This window comes from Bos grunniens, chromosome 20, assembly GCF_055505025.1.
Source record: "Bos grunniens cultivar Pamir isolate PY7600 chromosome 20, Bosgru_T2T1.0, whole genome shotgun sequence".
Taxonomy (NCBI): domain Eukaryota; kingdom Metazoa; phylum Chordata; class Mammalia; order Artiodactyla; family Bovidae; genus Bos; species Bos grunniens.
The window spans coordinates 59,181,302-59,198,746 of record NC_141184.1 but is presented as its reverse complement, the minus strand read 5'-3'; the positions used below and the strand labels follow the sequence as shown (position 1 = coordinate 59,198,746).

Sequence of the window (17,445 nt, the reverse complement as noted above, 5' to 3'; positions counted from 1 at the left end):
ATATATTACACCATTCTCTTTTTATATAAACATGCCACTTTAAATGCTAATTCAGATGCAACACTCAATTTTTTCTTCATTTTGTTTCTTGGTTTCTAACATTCAAAATGACACTGGACTTCCAATCAGCTTCAACAATAGTTATTTTGAATTTTTGCTTCCATATTTGTGGGAGTGGGAGGGAAGAAAGTACTAAGAGGAAAACTAAATTCATTTTAAAACTTATCCAAATACTGTTTACATGCCCTTTATTTTGCTTGAATTAAGCCCTTTTCCTCTCTTTCAGAAAAATCTTGCCTTCACCTTGCTGAAAATCTCATAAATCTAATTCAACTCAGTTGTAAAACCAGGGTGATTCCCTCTCCTTGCATTCTAGAAACAATCTCATTTTACTCAAATTACTTTTCCTAACAGCTGGTCAAGGCAGTATGTTCTGGATGAAATACAATTGGCCTGAATATAAGTCTTCTTTTTAAAAAATACAGAGACCTACATATGCCAATGACATCAACCTGAGTCTATCCAATTATATAGAAGGCCACTTCCTTTCTTGTATCAAAATAAGGAATTTCAATCTGAGAAATAAAGCAAGTTCCCTAAATATGAACCTTTAATTTGTGAACTTTCAAAAATGTGAAAGTGCCCCTGTGTGCCAGCTATTGTACTACTGTACTTTTCAAGGTAGTGAAATTAAAAATGTAGTCTTTATTGTTTTGTGTTTATTTTTTCATGTATTATTTGTGTGAAAACTATTATAAACCTATTACAGTGTGGTACTATATAGCCATCACTTCATGGGAAATAGATGGGAAACAGTGGAAACAGTGTCAGACTTTATTTTTTTGGGCTCCAAAATCACTGCAGATGGTGACTGCAGCCATGAAATTAAAAGACGCTTACTCCTTGGAAGGAAACTTATGACCAACCTAGACAGCATATTCAAAAGCAGAGACATTACTTTCCCAACAAAGGTCCGTCTAGTCAAGGCTATGGTTTTTCCAGTGGTCATGTAAGGATGTGAGAGTTGGACTGTGAAGAAAGCTGAGCGCTGAAGAATTGATGCTTTTGAACTGTGGTGTTGGAGAAGATTCTTGAGAGTCCCTTGGACTGCAAGGAGATCCAACCAGTCCATTCTGAAGGAGATCAGTCCTGGGTGTTCTTTGGAAGGACTGATGCTAAAGCTGAAACTCCAATACTTTGGCCACCTCATGTTAAGAGTTGACTCACTGGAGAAGACCCTGATGCTGGGAGGGATTGTGGGCAGGAGGAGAAGGGGACAACAGAGGATGAGATGGTTGGATGGCATCACCAACTCAATGGACATGAGTCTGAGTGAACTCCGGCAGTTGGTGATGGACAGGGAGGCCTGGCGTGCTGCAATTCATGGCGTCGCAAAGAGTCTGACACAATTGAGCGACTGAACTGAACTGAACTATATAGCCAATTGTGTTAGTTGGGTACCTAGGCTAACTTGGTTGGACTTAGGAACAAACTGGACTTACGGACATGCTCTCAGACTAGAATTCATTCATACGTAGTGGACCTACTGTGTCCTAATCCAGTGCACCCAGTTCAACCTATCTACTGTGAGACAAGCTGTCTTCTAAATCCAGGAGGCCCAGCTCCACCCAGAAGCTTCCAATAACTTTCAGGATCTTTTGCCTCTGTTGTCCTAATCTTTCTAATAACACACCCTCTCTGCTGCTCACCCTGGTCTTCTATCCAATACCTAAACATCCTTTCTTGCCCCTGCCCAAGAGATACAACATGGGAAAGACATGAAATAAGCTTATCACCTTTTTCATGTACTTTTTAACATGTTGCAAAATGGTTCTTGACAGCACTTTCCCTATCTAGTTTTGTCCCTTGTCAGTCCACCAGAAGCACCCCATTAATGACTCAGCTTCTGCTGTGCTAAACGCAGCTCAGAGACACCCTGCCCAAAGGTATGTACATTTCAGTGAGACCCCGCCAGAGAAAAAACACCTTTAAGATCCAACTGAATGAATTTCAGTTCTTTCAGATCCAACGGGATGGATGTCTGGCATTATGATAAGTGTGTTTAAGATGCTTCTTTGTGTACAGGAAAATGAATTTCCTAGCAGACCTGAAACTATGTTATGCCAGCAGCACCTTGCCCTATTTATTCCATGACCAATCCTACTAGACTTCAACCATCTCAGAATAACAATGAAAGGAAAGGAGGAATGGAGAAGGGACAAAACTCTATGGAGCGAACAGTGTTGTCGCTAGATCAAGAAATTAAAACTAAGCCAAGAAGACACTTAAGTTGCTTTCAGCAATTTCAATACTCCCAGAAATTCCTCAGCATGCAGGAAACACTTTTCCAGGTCTTGTGTGCACAAGAGGAGCTGCTTTCTGCTTTGAGTTTCTACTGCTAGATGTGTGGGGCCAAAAGAACATAAAGCCAACACTAACTCACCAAGTGTTAGCTGCTGTTTCAACTAAAATAAAGTAGTAACTACAGAGAGCCTGCTCCTCTCTCCAGGGAATTCCATGAAAAAAAGAAGCAGCCCTTTATTCTGTAGGGCTATTTATTTGATCAATTAACAAAACATGATGGGGTCCTTTACAATTAAAGGGGACCGTGTTTTTGCTCTGAACCACCCATCAGCTCACACCTTGGGCTTTTACCCTTTTCCCACTCTCCCTGTCTGAAAACAAACAACACAGAGAGAGTTTTATCACTCAGCATTGTCGTTTTAGGACTCATGTTCAAAAGACTAGTTAAGTGACCCACCAGACCTTTTATTAACCTTTTAATAAATATGGACAGTTTAGGTTCGCTGTTATTGGAAATTTTACAACTTAAATGGTATTAACATCTTGAATCTGGAATTTGCTCTAGTTTAGTCATCCTATTGGGTATATAGTATTTCATTGCATGACTACCTCATGATAGGACATATAGCTTTTGACAACTAGCTAAGAGGAAGGGGAGCAGAGAGTATGGCAACTTCTGTTCCAAGGACAAAGAGAAGGAATGATCTAGAAGAATCTGGGAAAATGGCTAGTCTTTGTAAGAAGAAGGCAACTAGCTAAGATCTACCCTACAGGGAGTCAGAATAGAGATGGGATTTGGGGTCTTGAAGTCAGTAAAGGGCTGGAGGAACTTCTGGAAAACTGATCTGGGGTCACTTGGTTATTAAGTAATATCAGGTCTAGAAACAATTTCCCTTAACCTCTCTTTCCGATGACATTTGCACTGTTAAAAACAGAGAAGTCACAATCATTGTCTTCACAATCTTTTAAAACACATGAGAAACACAGACCTCAAGTTAGTCCTGGAGAAAATGATCGTGAATTACACATTATTGGCAATCTGTATTCCTTTTTTTCTAGACAGAATATAGTTTGCTTTTTGTCCTTTTCAATTAGTAATTTTAAAAAAGCCTACTTTTATGTTCTTTTATTTGTAAAAGCTTTAACTTTTATATAATATATATGCATTATAGCACATGTATGTTTTGATCACTTGATTCCAGACAAGCAATATCTATAAGCTTACTTAAAACAATACTAAGCTTTTAAAAATCTGATATATCTATATGTCTGAATGATGAAAATGCATTTAAAAAATATTATCCTCCCATGCACACAAATTAGAAGTTGCAGATGTAACAAAACCAGAGGCCTTCTTTCAAAAGACAGCTTTTCTGAAGGTACATGCCCTCTGAAAAGTTCAGTCACATGCCCAGGTACCACAGACAACATGGAATACACCCCATTGGATAGGTGCTCGCTGTTGACACAGACAGACAACAGAGGAGCAGGATGAAATCGTCAATCTTTCTGGGAGAAGTAATAAAAGACTTGAAAGCATTTGTGCAGTAAATTGCACAGTAAATAAACTGAGGAAGTGTTAACAGGTTTAATGATCAGGTACCATGAAGTGGGCGAGCGCCAATACCTAAGAAAAACTCACACGTGCTTGTCTTCATCAGATTTGTATTGAAAACTCAGAGTGGCATTACATCCCAGAACACAGATGTCATAAGTCATTAATTCTTTGAGGAATACTTGTATTTAATAGAAAATTTAAAAATAGAATGTTTATTTCTTATTTGCTTTACTTGCAACTGTTAATTTTTTCAAAGTTCACTAAAAAAAAGGTAGATTTATGTTGATATATATATGATGCTTTATTCATATAATTTGATCAATAGATTAGCTGATTTTTATTAGGAGGGGATTTTTAATTGACTTATATATAATTTTATTTTTCTCTTACTAAGTATTCAAAGCATATAATCCAAACAAACTAATGCCATCATTCTTTTTTTTTTTCTGTTAAAGATTCCGTTCTCTCAAGTAAAGAAATTTAAATATTTTCCTATGTATTCCTCCCACCAACTGATAGCTATCAGCTAATATAATCAGATTTGAGATTTATAGAAGTGCAAAAGGAGATATGGCCTTTCAATAAGTATGAAGATTCTACTTTGTTAATTAACATTATAATCATAATAATTTACAATAGAAAAAAGTACCACCTTTATAAAGGCTAAAATGAAGATTTGACTAGATTTCTAAACTTTTTAAATAAAATATAAAAGACAACCCTAAGATACTTTAAGGATTAAAAAAATTATGAGAGAAAGAGATTTTTATCTATAAATATATTTTATATAGATATTTCTATTTTTCTTGTTCCTTATTTCTCATCATGATGGAAAATATCAGAAAGTTTGAACTTCTACCAGTCTAGGCAGAAAAGTCCTAATCATTATGCAGAAGAATGGAGGTTTTTGATTCTAAGGGCATTTTCTATGATAAACTATTAGGCCATCAACCTGTAGCGTACAGAGATATAAGCTGGGAGCCAGTGAAAATTTATTCAGGCATATTCTCCAAGAATAATGATCCAATATCCTCCCGGCAACTAAAAAAGTAGAGATCAAAATGGATAGTATTGAAATGTTCCTGGCTGATGAAGTTTTGGTTCCCAGATGCAAAGACTGAAATTTTCAAAACGTAGTCAAAAGAATGAATTCTTTCAACAGTCACTACATATGTTTCTAATTCTCCAAGTTGGGATTTGCATGAACTTATCTTAAATGTTATACTTATTTTTTTTAAAAGGACATTGCCCCATCCACTAAATTCAACATAAATCAGACATCAAATCCAAATATTTCTAGACCAGCCCTTACACAGTACTAGTTGAGAGTAAATTGATGTTAGTGCATTATTAAAGGCAATTAATTTTAAACCACAACTTGATAATGAAAAAAAACTACGATTTGTGCAAATATACTATTAGCCTTAAAAAGAAAAGGTTGAAACACACAATAAAGAAATCAAGTCATTGTTCACAAATTTGTTATTTTAATATAAGAGCAATACATGAATCAACTCTGTAAGGTCTAGATCTAGTGGAAAGGTTAGCGGATGCAAAGTCTTCATCAATTCAGAGGCAAAGGTGTATCATTTACTCTGCAAAAATTCATAGTATAAAGAACAATCATGGATTTCTAGATCATGTAGAAAAGCACTTTCAATTCTTTAGTCAATCAATTTAAACTATCTGCAGACCAAATAATGTATTTGATTACATAATAGAATTTTTAAATTCAAGATTACCCCAGGAATAATGGGATATTTTGGCTAACAGTATGCGTGAGGAACAAACCCTGGAAATTTTCTTCAAGTTATTTTGAAATCATTAATTCTGACATTTATAAATAAGTGCAAAGCTTTGTCTTTTCTTAATTCAGTTGATTATCATTAATCTTTTGATTGCCACTGAAAATCTAACAAGTCAGAAAATAATGACATTACACACTTTATCCCAAAATACAAATGAATCAATAAGGAAACTAAATTATTCTACTTACAGACTTCCTCTTCTGGGAAGACTCAGCTCCTTCTGCAAAAGAAAAAACAAAACATGTTTATGAGATGCTTCCTTAACCTTGGACTACTAGGAACCAAACAGGTAACATAAAATGTATCTTCCTTGTTATGCTTGATTTGGCACTTTCTATACTGAAAAGATTTTAGTGCAATTATTTTATACTGAATCCCGTCTTACATTGTCCCTTTTATACACTGTGTTTAAGGTTCAAACACAGATTACCTAAATTCCAGAGCAGAAAAGACATCAATTCTTCCAAAGCCATGACAGGCAAATACTGAGTACGTGACACTATAATTGAGGGTAAGGGAAATCTGAGCAAACAAAGAACTTAACCAAAAAGGAAATAGAAGGAGGGGGGGAAATTCTGCAGGATTATAATTAAGTTAAAAGTGAAATGAAAAGGGAGTTAAATCAGACTATTTGCCCCCAACAGAAATAAACTCACGCAAAACGTTGTGTCTACCCAAGATCATAATTTTAAAAAGAAACACAGCAAAACGTTTCCTTCTGGTGTTATTTCTTAAAGAAAATGTGATTTAGGATTTAGGATATTTTTTAAAGTAGGTTAATGAAACTCTCAAAAGGTAGGCAGACAGCAACAACAATTAATAGATTGCTTTATAGTTTCAAAGGATGCTCTCACACTTATCTCAAATTAAGATCATTATCTACCTTTCTATGGAGTGTTTATGGGAAAACAAAACAAAACCACCCAGCAAACAAGCCAAACAAATCAATAAAAAGGGATACAGAAATACTTCCACCCACTGATGGAGCTTTCAGAAGCCTGGGCATTCGAGAATGATTACTTGGTGACGATAACTAAAGAATAGGAAGCAATGAGTCATCTGGCTGTTTTAACTCAAAATTTGAAAGGCTTGCCTAAATTTGGGCCTTCATTCCCATAATTATCATTTATTTTTTTGCCTGCCTGGAGTTCAAGCATCATTTTCTGAAAGATGCTCCCCTTCAACTTCAAACTCACCTTTCCTGCTCCCTGTTCTTATTGGATCCTCAAATGTTTGTCATGGCCTGTGGCCTCCCATCTTACTTCTAAACCATGCAATTTACTTCAGCACAGCTTACCAAAAAATAAAACGGACTTGAGAGTAGCAGCCCAGAGGAGGATCCTGCCTTAAACAGAACTTAATCAAAGTTATTACTTTACTCTCTTATTAACGGGAAAATATATTTTGATATAGATTTATAATAATCAGATGATTAAATACAAGAAAAAAAAGAAAACAATTTTAGGGACAGAGTATTTTCTTCCTTTTCCTAATAGCTAACCATTTTCTTTTCAAGGGCTGCAGGGTTCAGTGGCGGAATGGTTTTTGTTGTTTTGAGTTTTTCTTTAATCCTTCATTAGCCCTAAGAAATTATAGTGTTTGCTGAACTTAGGCCCCTGTTTCCAAAACATAAATACACCTTTATTTGCTAAAGCCTCTAATGAGGAGAGATGCATCTCTGACCAAGACAGTTTTCTCTGGAAAACTGAAATGTAAATAGAACAACCAATGAATAATTTTCTATACGTGTGTCTTAGATTATGACAAGCACTGAGAAATCTGTTTTGTATTTAGGTTAAAAAGAAAAAGAAAAAAGAACTCCCTAGAAGTAATCATTCACCAGAGAGTTTCTTTTAAAAAGAAATTACTGATCTGAAAAGGAATTCATACATATAACTGAATCCCTGTGCTGTACACCTGAAATTGACAGACTATGGCAAAGCAACCATGCTTCCATAAACAAAGAGAAAGAAATCCCTGGGACCTACTATACAACAAAGGCCTAGAGCTTAATTAAACAAATAAATACTTCTGTTTAGTAAGCTCATCTGACAGCAGCTTTAAAAGAAAAGGAGGGGTACCTGAGGTGTTATCATTAATAACAGAAAAGAAGTCAGATGTTTCAACATCTGAGGTAAACAGATCACTCAGAAGATAAGAGGGGAAGGGCCAAATAAATGATCCCCAAGTAGTTCAATCAATCATATTCCACCAAATGACCCAACCGAAAGCTGGCTGTTTTGCTCTGAGAAAAAAAAAAAAAACTGCTGAAATGGCAAGATAAGGGATACAAAGCCAACTCTGCTTTTAATCAGAAAGTCTTTCCAACAGCTCTAGAATTATGAGTTCTAAACAAGAAGAAAGGTCACAGTGGGAAAGCCCACACTGCTGCTCCCGGGATGGCAGCCGAGGTTGCAGGCAGAGGGGCCGGGGACATTTAATAGGCCACTGTCAACTGACCTGCAGGGTCCACGCTAAACAAGCTGAGGAGCTAATCCACCTGACGGCTTGAATGTCAGGCGCGGAACTGGAAACTCAATTTGGTAGCAAATTGGAATCAGATGTGACGGTAATAAAGTGAGAGAAATGAATGTGCTGTGTCCAAGACCTTGTGAACAATGGCTGCAAAAGCCTGCAAATACCAGGAAGACTGAGAAACTGCAGATGGAGCCACGAGGGGCTATGGCCCTGCCTCGTGGGACCACACGCTGATGAACCTGCACTGGTTGGATGCAAATGAGCAACATTAGGCACTTACTGCCCCAACCCCAGCGATACTGCGTGCGTGTCCTCATCGTATTCTTTTAGTGTCAGGACAAGGTCACTAACACACACTTATATAATTAGGTAAGGCATATGGTATTGGGCTTCTCCAGTGGCTCAGACAGTAAATAATCTGCCTGCAATGCAGGAGACCCAGGTTGATCCCTGGGTTGGGAAGATCCCCTCGGAGAAGGAAAGGGCAGCCCATTCCAGTGTTCTTGCCTGGAGAATTATGGTAGTAGTGCCATGCAAGTGTATGCATGTTCAGTCGTGTCTGACTCTTCACGACTCCATGGACTGCAGCCTACCAGGCTCCTCTGTCCATGGAATTTTTCAGGCATGAATACTGGAGTGGGTAGCCATTTCCTACTCCAGGGGATCTTCTAAGCCTAGGGATGGAAACTGCATCTCTTGCATCTCCTGCAGTGGCAGGCAGATTCTTTACCATTGTGCCACCTTTTAGTGCTAGTCATAAACCAAAGCTTGTGCTGAGTATACGTGGAACATGTGTTAAAAATGTAGCATAAGAACAGAGAAGGGAAGAGAGCAGAGAGAGGAAAAAAGGGCAAGAAACATCCATCTGAACTAAAAAGTGTGATTATTAATCATCATAGGTTAAAGAAATGCATATTTAGTATACTTAAGAATATTAGAATTCTAAAATTATTTTCAACGATGTTGATTTTTCAGTGACTTCTAATATTTTTAGAATCACTTTATATCATTATTTGCTTAATATTATGATCTTCTTTGCCTCCTTTTCTATAAATTCCAACTGGAAAAAATATTTTCAGTGTACATACACTAAAAATAAAGATGAAGAAAAGTTAATCTGCCTAAGTACTTTGGTTTTCATCTTGTGATCTCTTGATAAGACTGAAGACACACAGGTTCCTCAAGTTCGTGAAGAGAATTTCTGTGAGTCCAGAAAGAGGTGATTCTTTTCCTTTTGGCCAACCTTGGCCTCAAACAGAGAAAATAACTTGTCTTATTCACGAAGACAACTGAGAAATAGCTGCAATGTTTAATATGTATGCAATATCCACAATGGCAACTTTAACAGTATATACTATTTCTGAAGTATTTACTAGCTCTTCATACACAAATAAAATAACGTGGTTATATCTGCCATGAAATCTTTGAACTATTCTTTTTAACTGATAGGCCACTTATGATTTAAAAAAGAAAGGAGATGTCCATAGATAGTGTTACAAATAAGATATCCCCTCCTTCAAGAGGTGGGGATTAATTCTCTTCCCCTGGAAAGGGTCTGTACTTAGCACATGTGTGCTAAGTCGCTTCAGTCATATCCAACTCTTTGTGACCCCATGGAATGTAGCCCTCCAGGCTCCTCTGTCCATGGGGATTCTCCAGGCAAAAATACTGGAGTGGGTTGCCATGCCCTCCTCCAGGGGATCTTCCTGATCCAGGGATCGAACTAGTGTTAGTGTGTCTTACATCTCCTGCATTGGAAGGTGGGTTCTTTTACCACCACTAGCACCACCTAGGAAACCCCTGGACTTAGTGATTCCCTTCCAAAAAGAAAGGAGGGAAAAGGAAAAGCAGCAACTTCTCAGCGGATAAACCTGACCAACACCATCTGAACCAACCAACGCTAATGATACCAATGATAAGCACAGACATCACGTGCCCCTGATATGACGTGATGGGAAGGACTTCATCTCTGTGGCATTCTCTCCCCCACAGCCTTAGCTCCCGTTTCATTCTGGAAAAAAAGAAAAGAAACAAAACACCAGGGAAACCCAAACTTAGGGTCATTCTATAGAACATCTTCGAAACTGTCAGGGTTGTGAAAAACAAGGAACAACTGGGAAACTGTCACAGATCAGAGAAGACTAAGGATCAACAGTGACTACATGCAATGCTGGATCCTAGACTGGATTTTGACTCATTAAAAAGGACCTTAGTGGAAAACCTGGTGGTAGCCAAATAAAGTGTGTAGTTTAGTTAACAGTAATGTATAAATGTCAATTTCATAATTTTGACAAGTGTATTAAAGTTACATAAGATGTGAACACTAGTGGAAACTGGAGGAAGGGTATGCAAAAATTTGACTATCTTGCAACTTTTCTACAAATCTCAAATGATTTCAAAAGTTTTTAAAGTTCTCTAAAAGGAGGGGAGAGAAGTAGGGAGAAAGAAAAACTGTGTGTGTGTATGTGTGTATTTTAGAGCAGTGGTCCCTAACCTTTTTGGCACTAGCAACTGATTTTGTGGAAGATAATTTTTCCATGGACTGGGTGTCAGGGGGGATGGTTTTGGATAATTCAAGTGCATTTCATTTACTGTGCACTTGATTTCTAATCTAATGCTGCTGCTGATTTAACAGGAGGTACCAGTCTCTGGAAGTTAGGGACATCTAAGTTAGAGCATGGAATGTATGAACTAATAAATACCAAAATATTCTAAGCTTACTATAAGGTCACAATCAGTCCAGTATTTTAGAAGGTTACAGAATAGTCTAAATGAGAGAAGATTGTGACTTGGACCATCAGTGAAGACGGTCAAAGTCAGGTTTGAGATATGTTTTCAGAGAAGTTACGAAAGAACTTGATGTGGAAGATGGAAGAGAAAGCCAGAAAGAGTCAGTTCTTGGCCTGATCAAGTGGAGTTTGAGGGAAGAATTTCAGTCTGGATATGTCACATTCAAGATGTCTGTGAGAATAACAAAGAGAAACTTCCAAACAGGTGGTCGGACAAATGAACCTGGGGTTCAGGAAAGAGATCAGGGCTGGAATAGACTTTGAAATCATTAATGTATAAAACGGTATGTAAAACCATGGCCTGGAAGAGAGAGGAAAAGAGAGGACAGACAGAAAAAGGAGAAGCGGCACATGTAAGTATTCACACAGGGCTGCTTCAAATCTACAAGTGGGGAGAAGTTTGCTACGTGGTTCAGTTCATTCAGTTCAGTCGCTCCGTCGTGTCCGACTCTTTGCGACCCCATGAATCGCAGCACGCCAGGCCTCCCTGTCCATCACCAACTCCCGGAGTTCACTCAGACTCACGTCCATCGAGTCGGTGATGCCATCCAGCCATCTCATCCTCTGTCGTCCCCTTCTCCTCCTGCCCCCAGTCCCTCCCAGCATCAGGGTCTTTTCCAATGAGTCAACTCTTCGCATGAGGTAGTGAAGTGAAAGTGAAAGTGAAGTCGCTCAGTCATGTCCGACTCTTTGCGACCCCATGGACTGTAACCTACCAGGCTTTTCAGTCCATGGGATTTTCCAGGCAAGAGTACTGGAGTGGGTTGCCATTGCCTTCTCCAGCATGAGGTAGCAAAATGATGTGCTAAACTATGCAAACCCTCAAACCACACAAACCAAAAGAGGCTAGCAAGTGAAAATACTACAGGGTAGATGCCAGCTCTCACACAAGATAGCTTCACAGATAAGATCCAAAAATGGGAAGGAACTAGGAAATGAACCCCCAGAGAACATGACCACACCGCTGCTGCTCAAAGCTCAGCTCAGCTTCCCTCTGGGAAGGACCTTCGGCAGGTCCCAGCACCTTCCCTTAGCACTGGGGCAGGCACTCCCCATGAGTGTCCCATTCCTGGTGGGTGTCAGCATGATACACCAGGGCCCTGCCCTAACTGCCCAGGGGGCAGGAACAAGGAAATGCTGGCTCCCTTCCTGAGCACAGTAGGAGGTGGGGCCAGCTCCACCAGGCTTCACAACCCGGAGGTCCTCTGAAAGAAAGGGAAGAGGATTTGGAATTCGGTAACCCACCCTCCCCGCAAACCCTAACAGAAAAGCAAAATCCTGCAAACAAATAGAACCCTGATAGCCAGCACACACCACTTTCTCACTATTTCCCAGAAACCATTAGATTTAAAGTTCCCATACTCCTCCATATCATCATCCCTTAATTAGTCATCAGTGGCCTCACCCTGTCATCAAGGGTGACTCCGACTACTCTGCACTGACAAACCATTAATTTAGGGAGAGAGTTTAAAGAGCTAAGATGTGCGAGGCAGTGTATCAGGCACTGTTAGGGACACATAAGGAGAAAACAAAACAGATTTAAAAGCTACTTGGGGAAACACACATACCCAGGACAAGAGAGATATCACCAGGTGCAAGAGTATGCAGTATAATTTGAATGAGTAAATGGTAACAGGGGAGAGAAAATAAAAGGGGATGAGATAATTCAGCTCAAGCAGTGGTTCTGAATGCAGCCTGGCTACCCGTCAGTGTCACCCAGGGAGCTTTGACAAATATCGATGTCTGAACACCACCCTGGAGATGGAGAGAGAGTTGTTTGTATATGTTGTTTCACGAGGCTGGCACTTCTAAGTACCCTTAAAGGCACAATAGTTGGATTGTTTTTTTTTAATGGAATACTACTTTTCTAGCTGTCATTATAGTAGTGAAGTTTGAGGGTTTTATTGTTATTTCCTTTCCAAGTGGGAAGCATGGTAGGGCAAGGAAGGGTGCCCCAAGTGGAACTCTTCCTACCCAGTGGGGTGCAAATTTAACTAGGGGTATAGGCTCAGCCAGGGATTGGCTCTTTTAAAGGAAGGTTTTCAGCCCCATTTTCCTGACCTCCATTTTTACTTGTGAAGGCAGAAACAGAGGACAGAAGAATACACACACCACACCACAGAACCAGATCTTACATGAAAGGTTGGTTCTGAAACTGAGTTATACTCAAAAGTGGCTCATGTTCAAACCACCCTTGAAAAATCCGGTGAATTGCCCATAAAGTACACAGCTCTCTGAATACAAACTGTAGAATAAAGCTGGAAAAGCAGCAGTAGAAAGCGACAGAGATGCCTGGACTTTTAAACCATCCAACCTGTAAAATACCACTGAAATCTCTCTCACAGTGAGAATGTGAGTTGGGTGGAGAATCTTAAAGGATTTCCCTTTCTTGCAGGTTTCATTTCATTCTATTTCTGTATCTATAACCATAATGCACTTTAACATATTTATTTGTGGCAGTAAAGTTCAACAAAATAAACCATAAAAGTCACACTAAAATGCTTACTTGGTTTTCGTGTAAATTTTACTTGATCACAACCACATGCTCACTTTCTCTGGCAAAACACAAGTAGTTACTGCCTTCCTTTCTGAGTTAGCTTTTTCTGCCTTGAACTGAAATCAACAGTCATGGTCCTCAAGACTTGGCATTCACCTCCTATGCCTTTCCATATACGAGTTCCTCAGTCACAATATGGGTGTCTGGCTCTTTGGGTTTTGTAAGATTCTATAAAAAATGGAGTCTATGGATTTCCTAACAAATTCATGTGGCTGCTTGGTGCAACACTCCAGCCTTCCCATGAAGTGTCCAGAGATGAGCGATTGCCCAGGACTGCAAAGCCAGGAGATGGTGGACACAACATCTGAACCTGCATTATTCAGCCCCAATTTTTGTCTACATTCCAAGGGGAAAGTGCCAGAAAGCAGGTCAAAGTGGTGATGTGAGCAACAGGGAGGGGAGTGGGGGTCTGAATGAGTACATAAGCAGAGAGGGTTGGCTTTAATAAAAAAATAAATAAAATGTTTTTTAAAAAGAGGGGAGCTTTTCCTTTTAAAAGGAAGAAAAGTATGGGTAAGAACAGATACCTTTTAAACAACAAAGGAAAGTGAAGCAATTTACTTAGAGTCCTGTAATTTCAGAAACAGAAGGCAAATCTGCCAAAGGTGAAAACAAGGGACACATGCGGGGATTAAAGCGAGCAAAATGTTTTTTGGGTTTTTTAATCCATTGAACACTCTTTAGTAAAGGCTGATGAGGCAAGTGCTGAGGTTAAAGGACTTGGCTTGCTTTAGAATACAGTGTGGAAAAGCCTGGAATAGAGTTTTTCTCAAAATACGCAGTAGTACCAAGGGAGGGGGGTGATCAGTTTTCTTTAAGGAGAGTCAAGATGGTTTCTTTCCCAGTGATGTTTCCCATCATTAATAAAAACAAAATCTGGCGGACCACCAGGCTTAGCTCAGGTTAGGTTACACTGATGACAAAGTTCATCATTTGAGCCAAAGTAATTGCTTCAAAGATAGCACTTGATTCAATCTGGGAAAATAAGATGCCAAATCATGTGTGTTCTGGGCTCCTGGGAAAGAACTCCTTCCCTTTTCCAAGAAAGCTAGCAAGAAAGGAGGAGCGTTAATCCCAAAACACTAACAACAGCCGCAGGGTAGAAGGTGACAGAGAAGAAAGGTAGAAACTGGGTCTTGGGTGATTTCTTTGAATTAATGGATCCAGTCTTGCCTCTACCTGAATTTCTCAATTATGGGAGCCAATCAAGTCCCTTCCTTGTTTAAACCAGTTTAACTTGCTGTTTCTGCTCCTTGCAAATCAAATATTCCCAAGTGATGCAATACGTAAGCCTGGCCTTTCTTCAGAGGCATCTGGGAGTTGGTGAGGCAGCCTCAGGAATGGGTGAGGAAAGGGGCATTCCAGCAGAGGGAATGGATGCAGCAAAGCAGGGTGGGGTGAAACAGCATATAGCTCTTAGTAAACTTGGAAAGGCCAGAACAGAAGGTAGAAAGAAAAAAACAACAGGACATGAGTATGGAGGCAGGCACAGGGAAAGCCATAGGATTTTAGGAGAGACTGTCTTTATCCTATAGGCAATGAGGAATTCAGAGAACATTTTAAGTAGAATAAGATGGTTAAATTTACACGTCTAAAAGGATCACTCTGGTAACAGGGTGTAAATGAGTTATAAAGGAAAGTAACTCAGAGGCTTATTAATTTATCCAGGAAGCATAGCTCAGTGGCAGGACTAAGAAACAGACAGTGGGGGAAAGAGAGGAGGGGCAGATTCAAGAGAGAAATGTGTGTCTAGGATCTATGGGAGCTGAAAAGAAATGCTTAACTTCTGGGAAAGTTTAGAACATGTAGGAGCTAAGTCAGTAAAGAATCCACCTTCACTGTAGGAGATGTGGGTTTGATCTGTGGGTAGAAAAGATACCTTGGAGTAGGAAATGGCAACCCACGCCAGTATTCTTGCCTGGGAAATCCCATGCACAGAGAAGCCTGATGGGCTACAGTCCATGGGGCCTCAAAGAGTCAGATAGGTCTGGGCAACTAAACCACTACCAAGGGCGGGCACCATCCAGAGACGAAAGAAGAGGGCCGTTCAAAAGTTAAATCATGAAATCTGAATGTGGATGAGGGGATGCAAGACCATTTAATTTAGACCAGAGGGTCCCTGGTGGGAGAGAATGTGAGAGAGGTTTGCAAAGTAAAATTAGAGCAAAGGACAGGTCTTCAGTACTTTTTGTTTTTTAATGTGGACCATTTTTTAAGTCTTTATTGAATTTGTCACAATATAGCTTCTGTATTATGCTTTGACTTTTTGGCCAAGAGGCATGAGGGATCTTAGTTTGAACCTGCACCCCCTGCATTGGAAGAAAAGCCTTAACCACTGGACTACAAAGGCAGTCCCCCAAGTCTTTCTTGCATGAAAGTTAAATATCATTAATCACAACCCCCTTTTCCACTGTAAAATTTTTTACACAATTGGTGGGAATTGTATTTCTTTACTAAGCCCACCTTTATCCATCTAGTCACAGTTCCTAATGTGGACTGCGTGGTGATGTACATTATCTTCTTTAATTTTCACTATTATTTTCATTTTGCAGAACTGAGGCACACAGCAGTAAGTAGTGACACAGGTCACAGAGCTGGTAAATGGCTTAGCTTGTCTTTGAATCCACAGCAGTCTGAGTCCAGAACAGTTTTAATTACTTTTCATCACCAAGTAAGATTTGGTGTATTTGTACTAGCGACGCCGCCGCCCCCTCCCGCCAGGGATAACACTTCCCCCACCCCCTGCACCCCCGCCCCAAGTAGGCTATATGGAGTTGCATTCAAACTTGATAACACAGTGGCAATTACTCTTAGAAAGGAGTATTACAACACAGTTTTGCAGCTCTTTCTAAGCAAATTTCACACTTAAAGTATTTTTATAGACTCTGGCTTTATTTGAAGTAAAGCTTTGCAAACACATTACTTTTAACACAGATCTTTTAAAATAGAAAAAGCATAGCAAGTCAAATTATTGGTTAACCCCAAGTAAATGAGCAAATGAAACAAGCTTCCTTTCCAGCCAATTACTAGGGTTTTGATGCTTCCTAACATGTTACACCCTTGATATCAAAAAATCAAGCTTGAGAATCTCACATTTATATACATACCTCCTTCCAATTCAGTATGATATAAGGTAAATCTGCCTCTTGAGTTTCCACATTTCTGCAAAGTTTCCTGAGTAGCAGGGAGGGATCGAACCCTAGTACACCTTCAGTTGACTGAGTGCTTACTATATACTGCTGCTGCTGCTGCTTAGTTGCTTCAGTTGTGTCCGACTCTGTGCGACCCCATAGACGGCAGCCCACCAGGCTCCCCCGTCCCTGGGATTCTCCAGGCAAGAACACTGGAGTGGGTTGCCATCTCCTTCTCCAATGCATGAAATTGAAAAGTGAAAGTAAAGTCGTTCAGTCGTGTCCAACTCCTAGCAACTCCATGGACTGCAGCCCACCAGGCTCCTCCGTCCATGGGATTTTCCAGGCAAGAGTACTGGAGTGGGGTGCCATCACCTTCTCCGTACTATATACTAAGTGAGGTGAATTTATTTCCTCAAGGTTAGGAGATTTCAGCCCTCAGTCATACAGTATTTTCTGTGTTCATTTTCTTCTTAAAGAACAATATACTATCTCTTTCAAGCAAACATGTACCATCTTTGAAATTAAAGAAATTTGTTTTGATCAAATCAGAGGAGCTACAGCCCTTTGCAACAAAAGAAGTAAAACAAGAAAACGGATATTAGATCAACCGAACTTTGTGTTAAACAGAAATTCTTATTTAAGCTCATTGTATCCTTCATAGTGAGTAAATGAACAGGATCTAGATTCAGATATATCTATGTTCTAATATAAGTCAATGCTGGAAAACATCCTTGAAAAATCTCTTTAATATCTCTAAGACTCAATCTTCTAAGTTATAAAATGAGGCTATTATAGTTGAGAAGACTGAGACCACACA

At 39.4% G+C, this 17,445-nt stretch overlaps 1 protein-coding gene across 15 annotated transcripts in view; it reads right to left on the bottom strand.

Moving 5' to 3' along the window:
- Positions 1–17,445, bottom strand: part of MAST4 (microtubule associated serine/threonine kinase family member 4) — a 616,403-nt gene that overhangs the window by 291,123 nt on the left and 307,835 nt on the right. For all 15 annotated transcript variants that reach the window (XM_086362007.1, XM_086362008.1, XM_086362009.1 and 12 more), the window contains one exon: positions 5,859–5,890. In XM_086362007.1, coding sequence (XP_086218133.1) covers positions 5,859–5,890 — 32 coding nt within the window. The remainder of the gene's footprint in view (positions 1–5,858; positions 5,891–17,445) is intronic.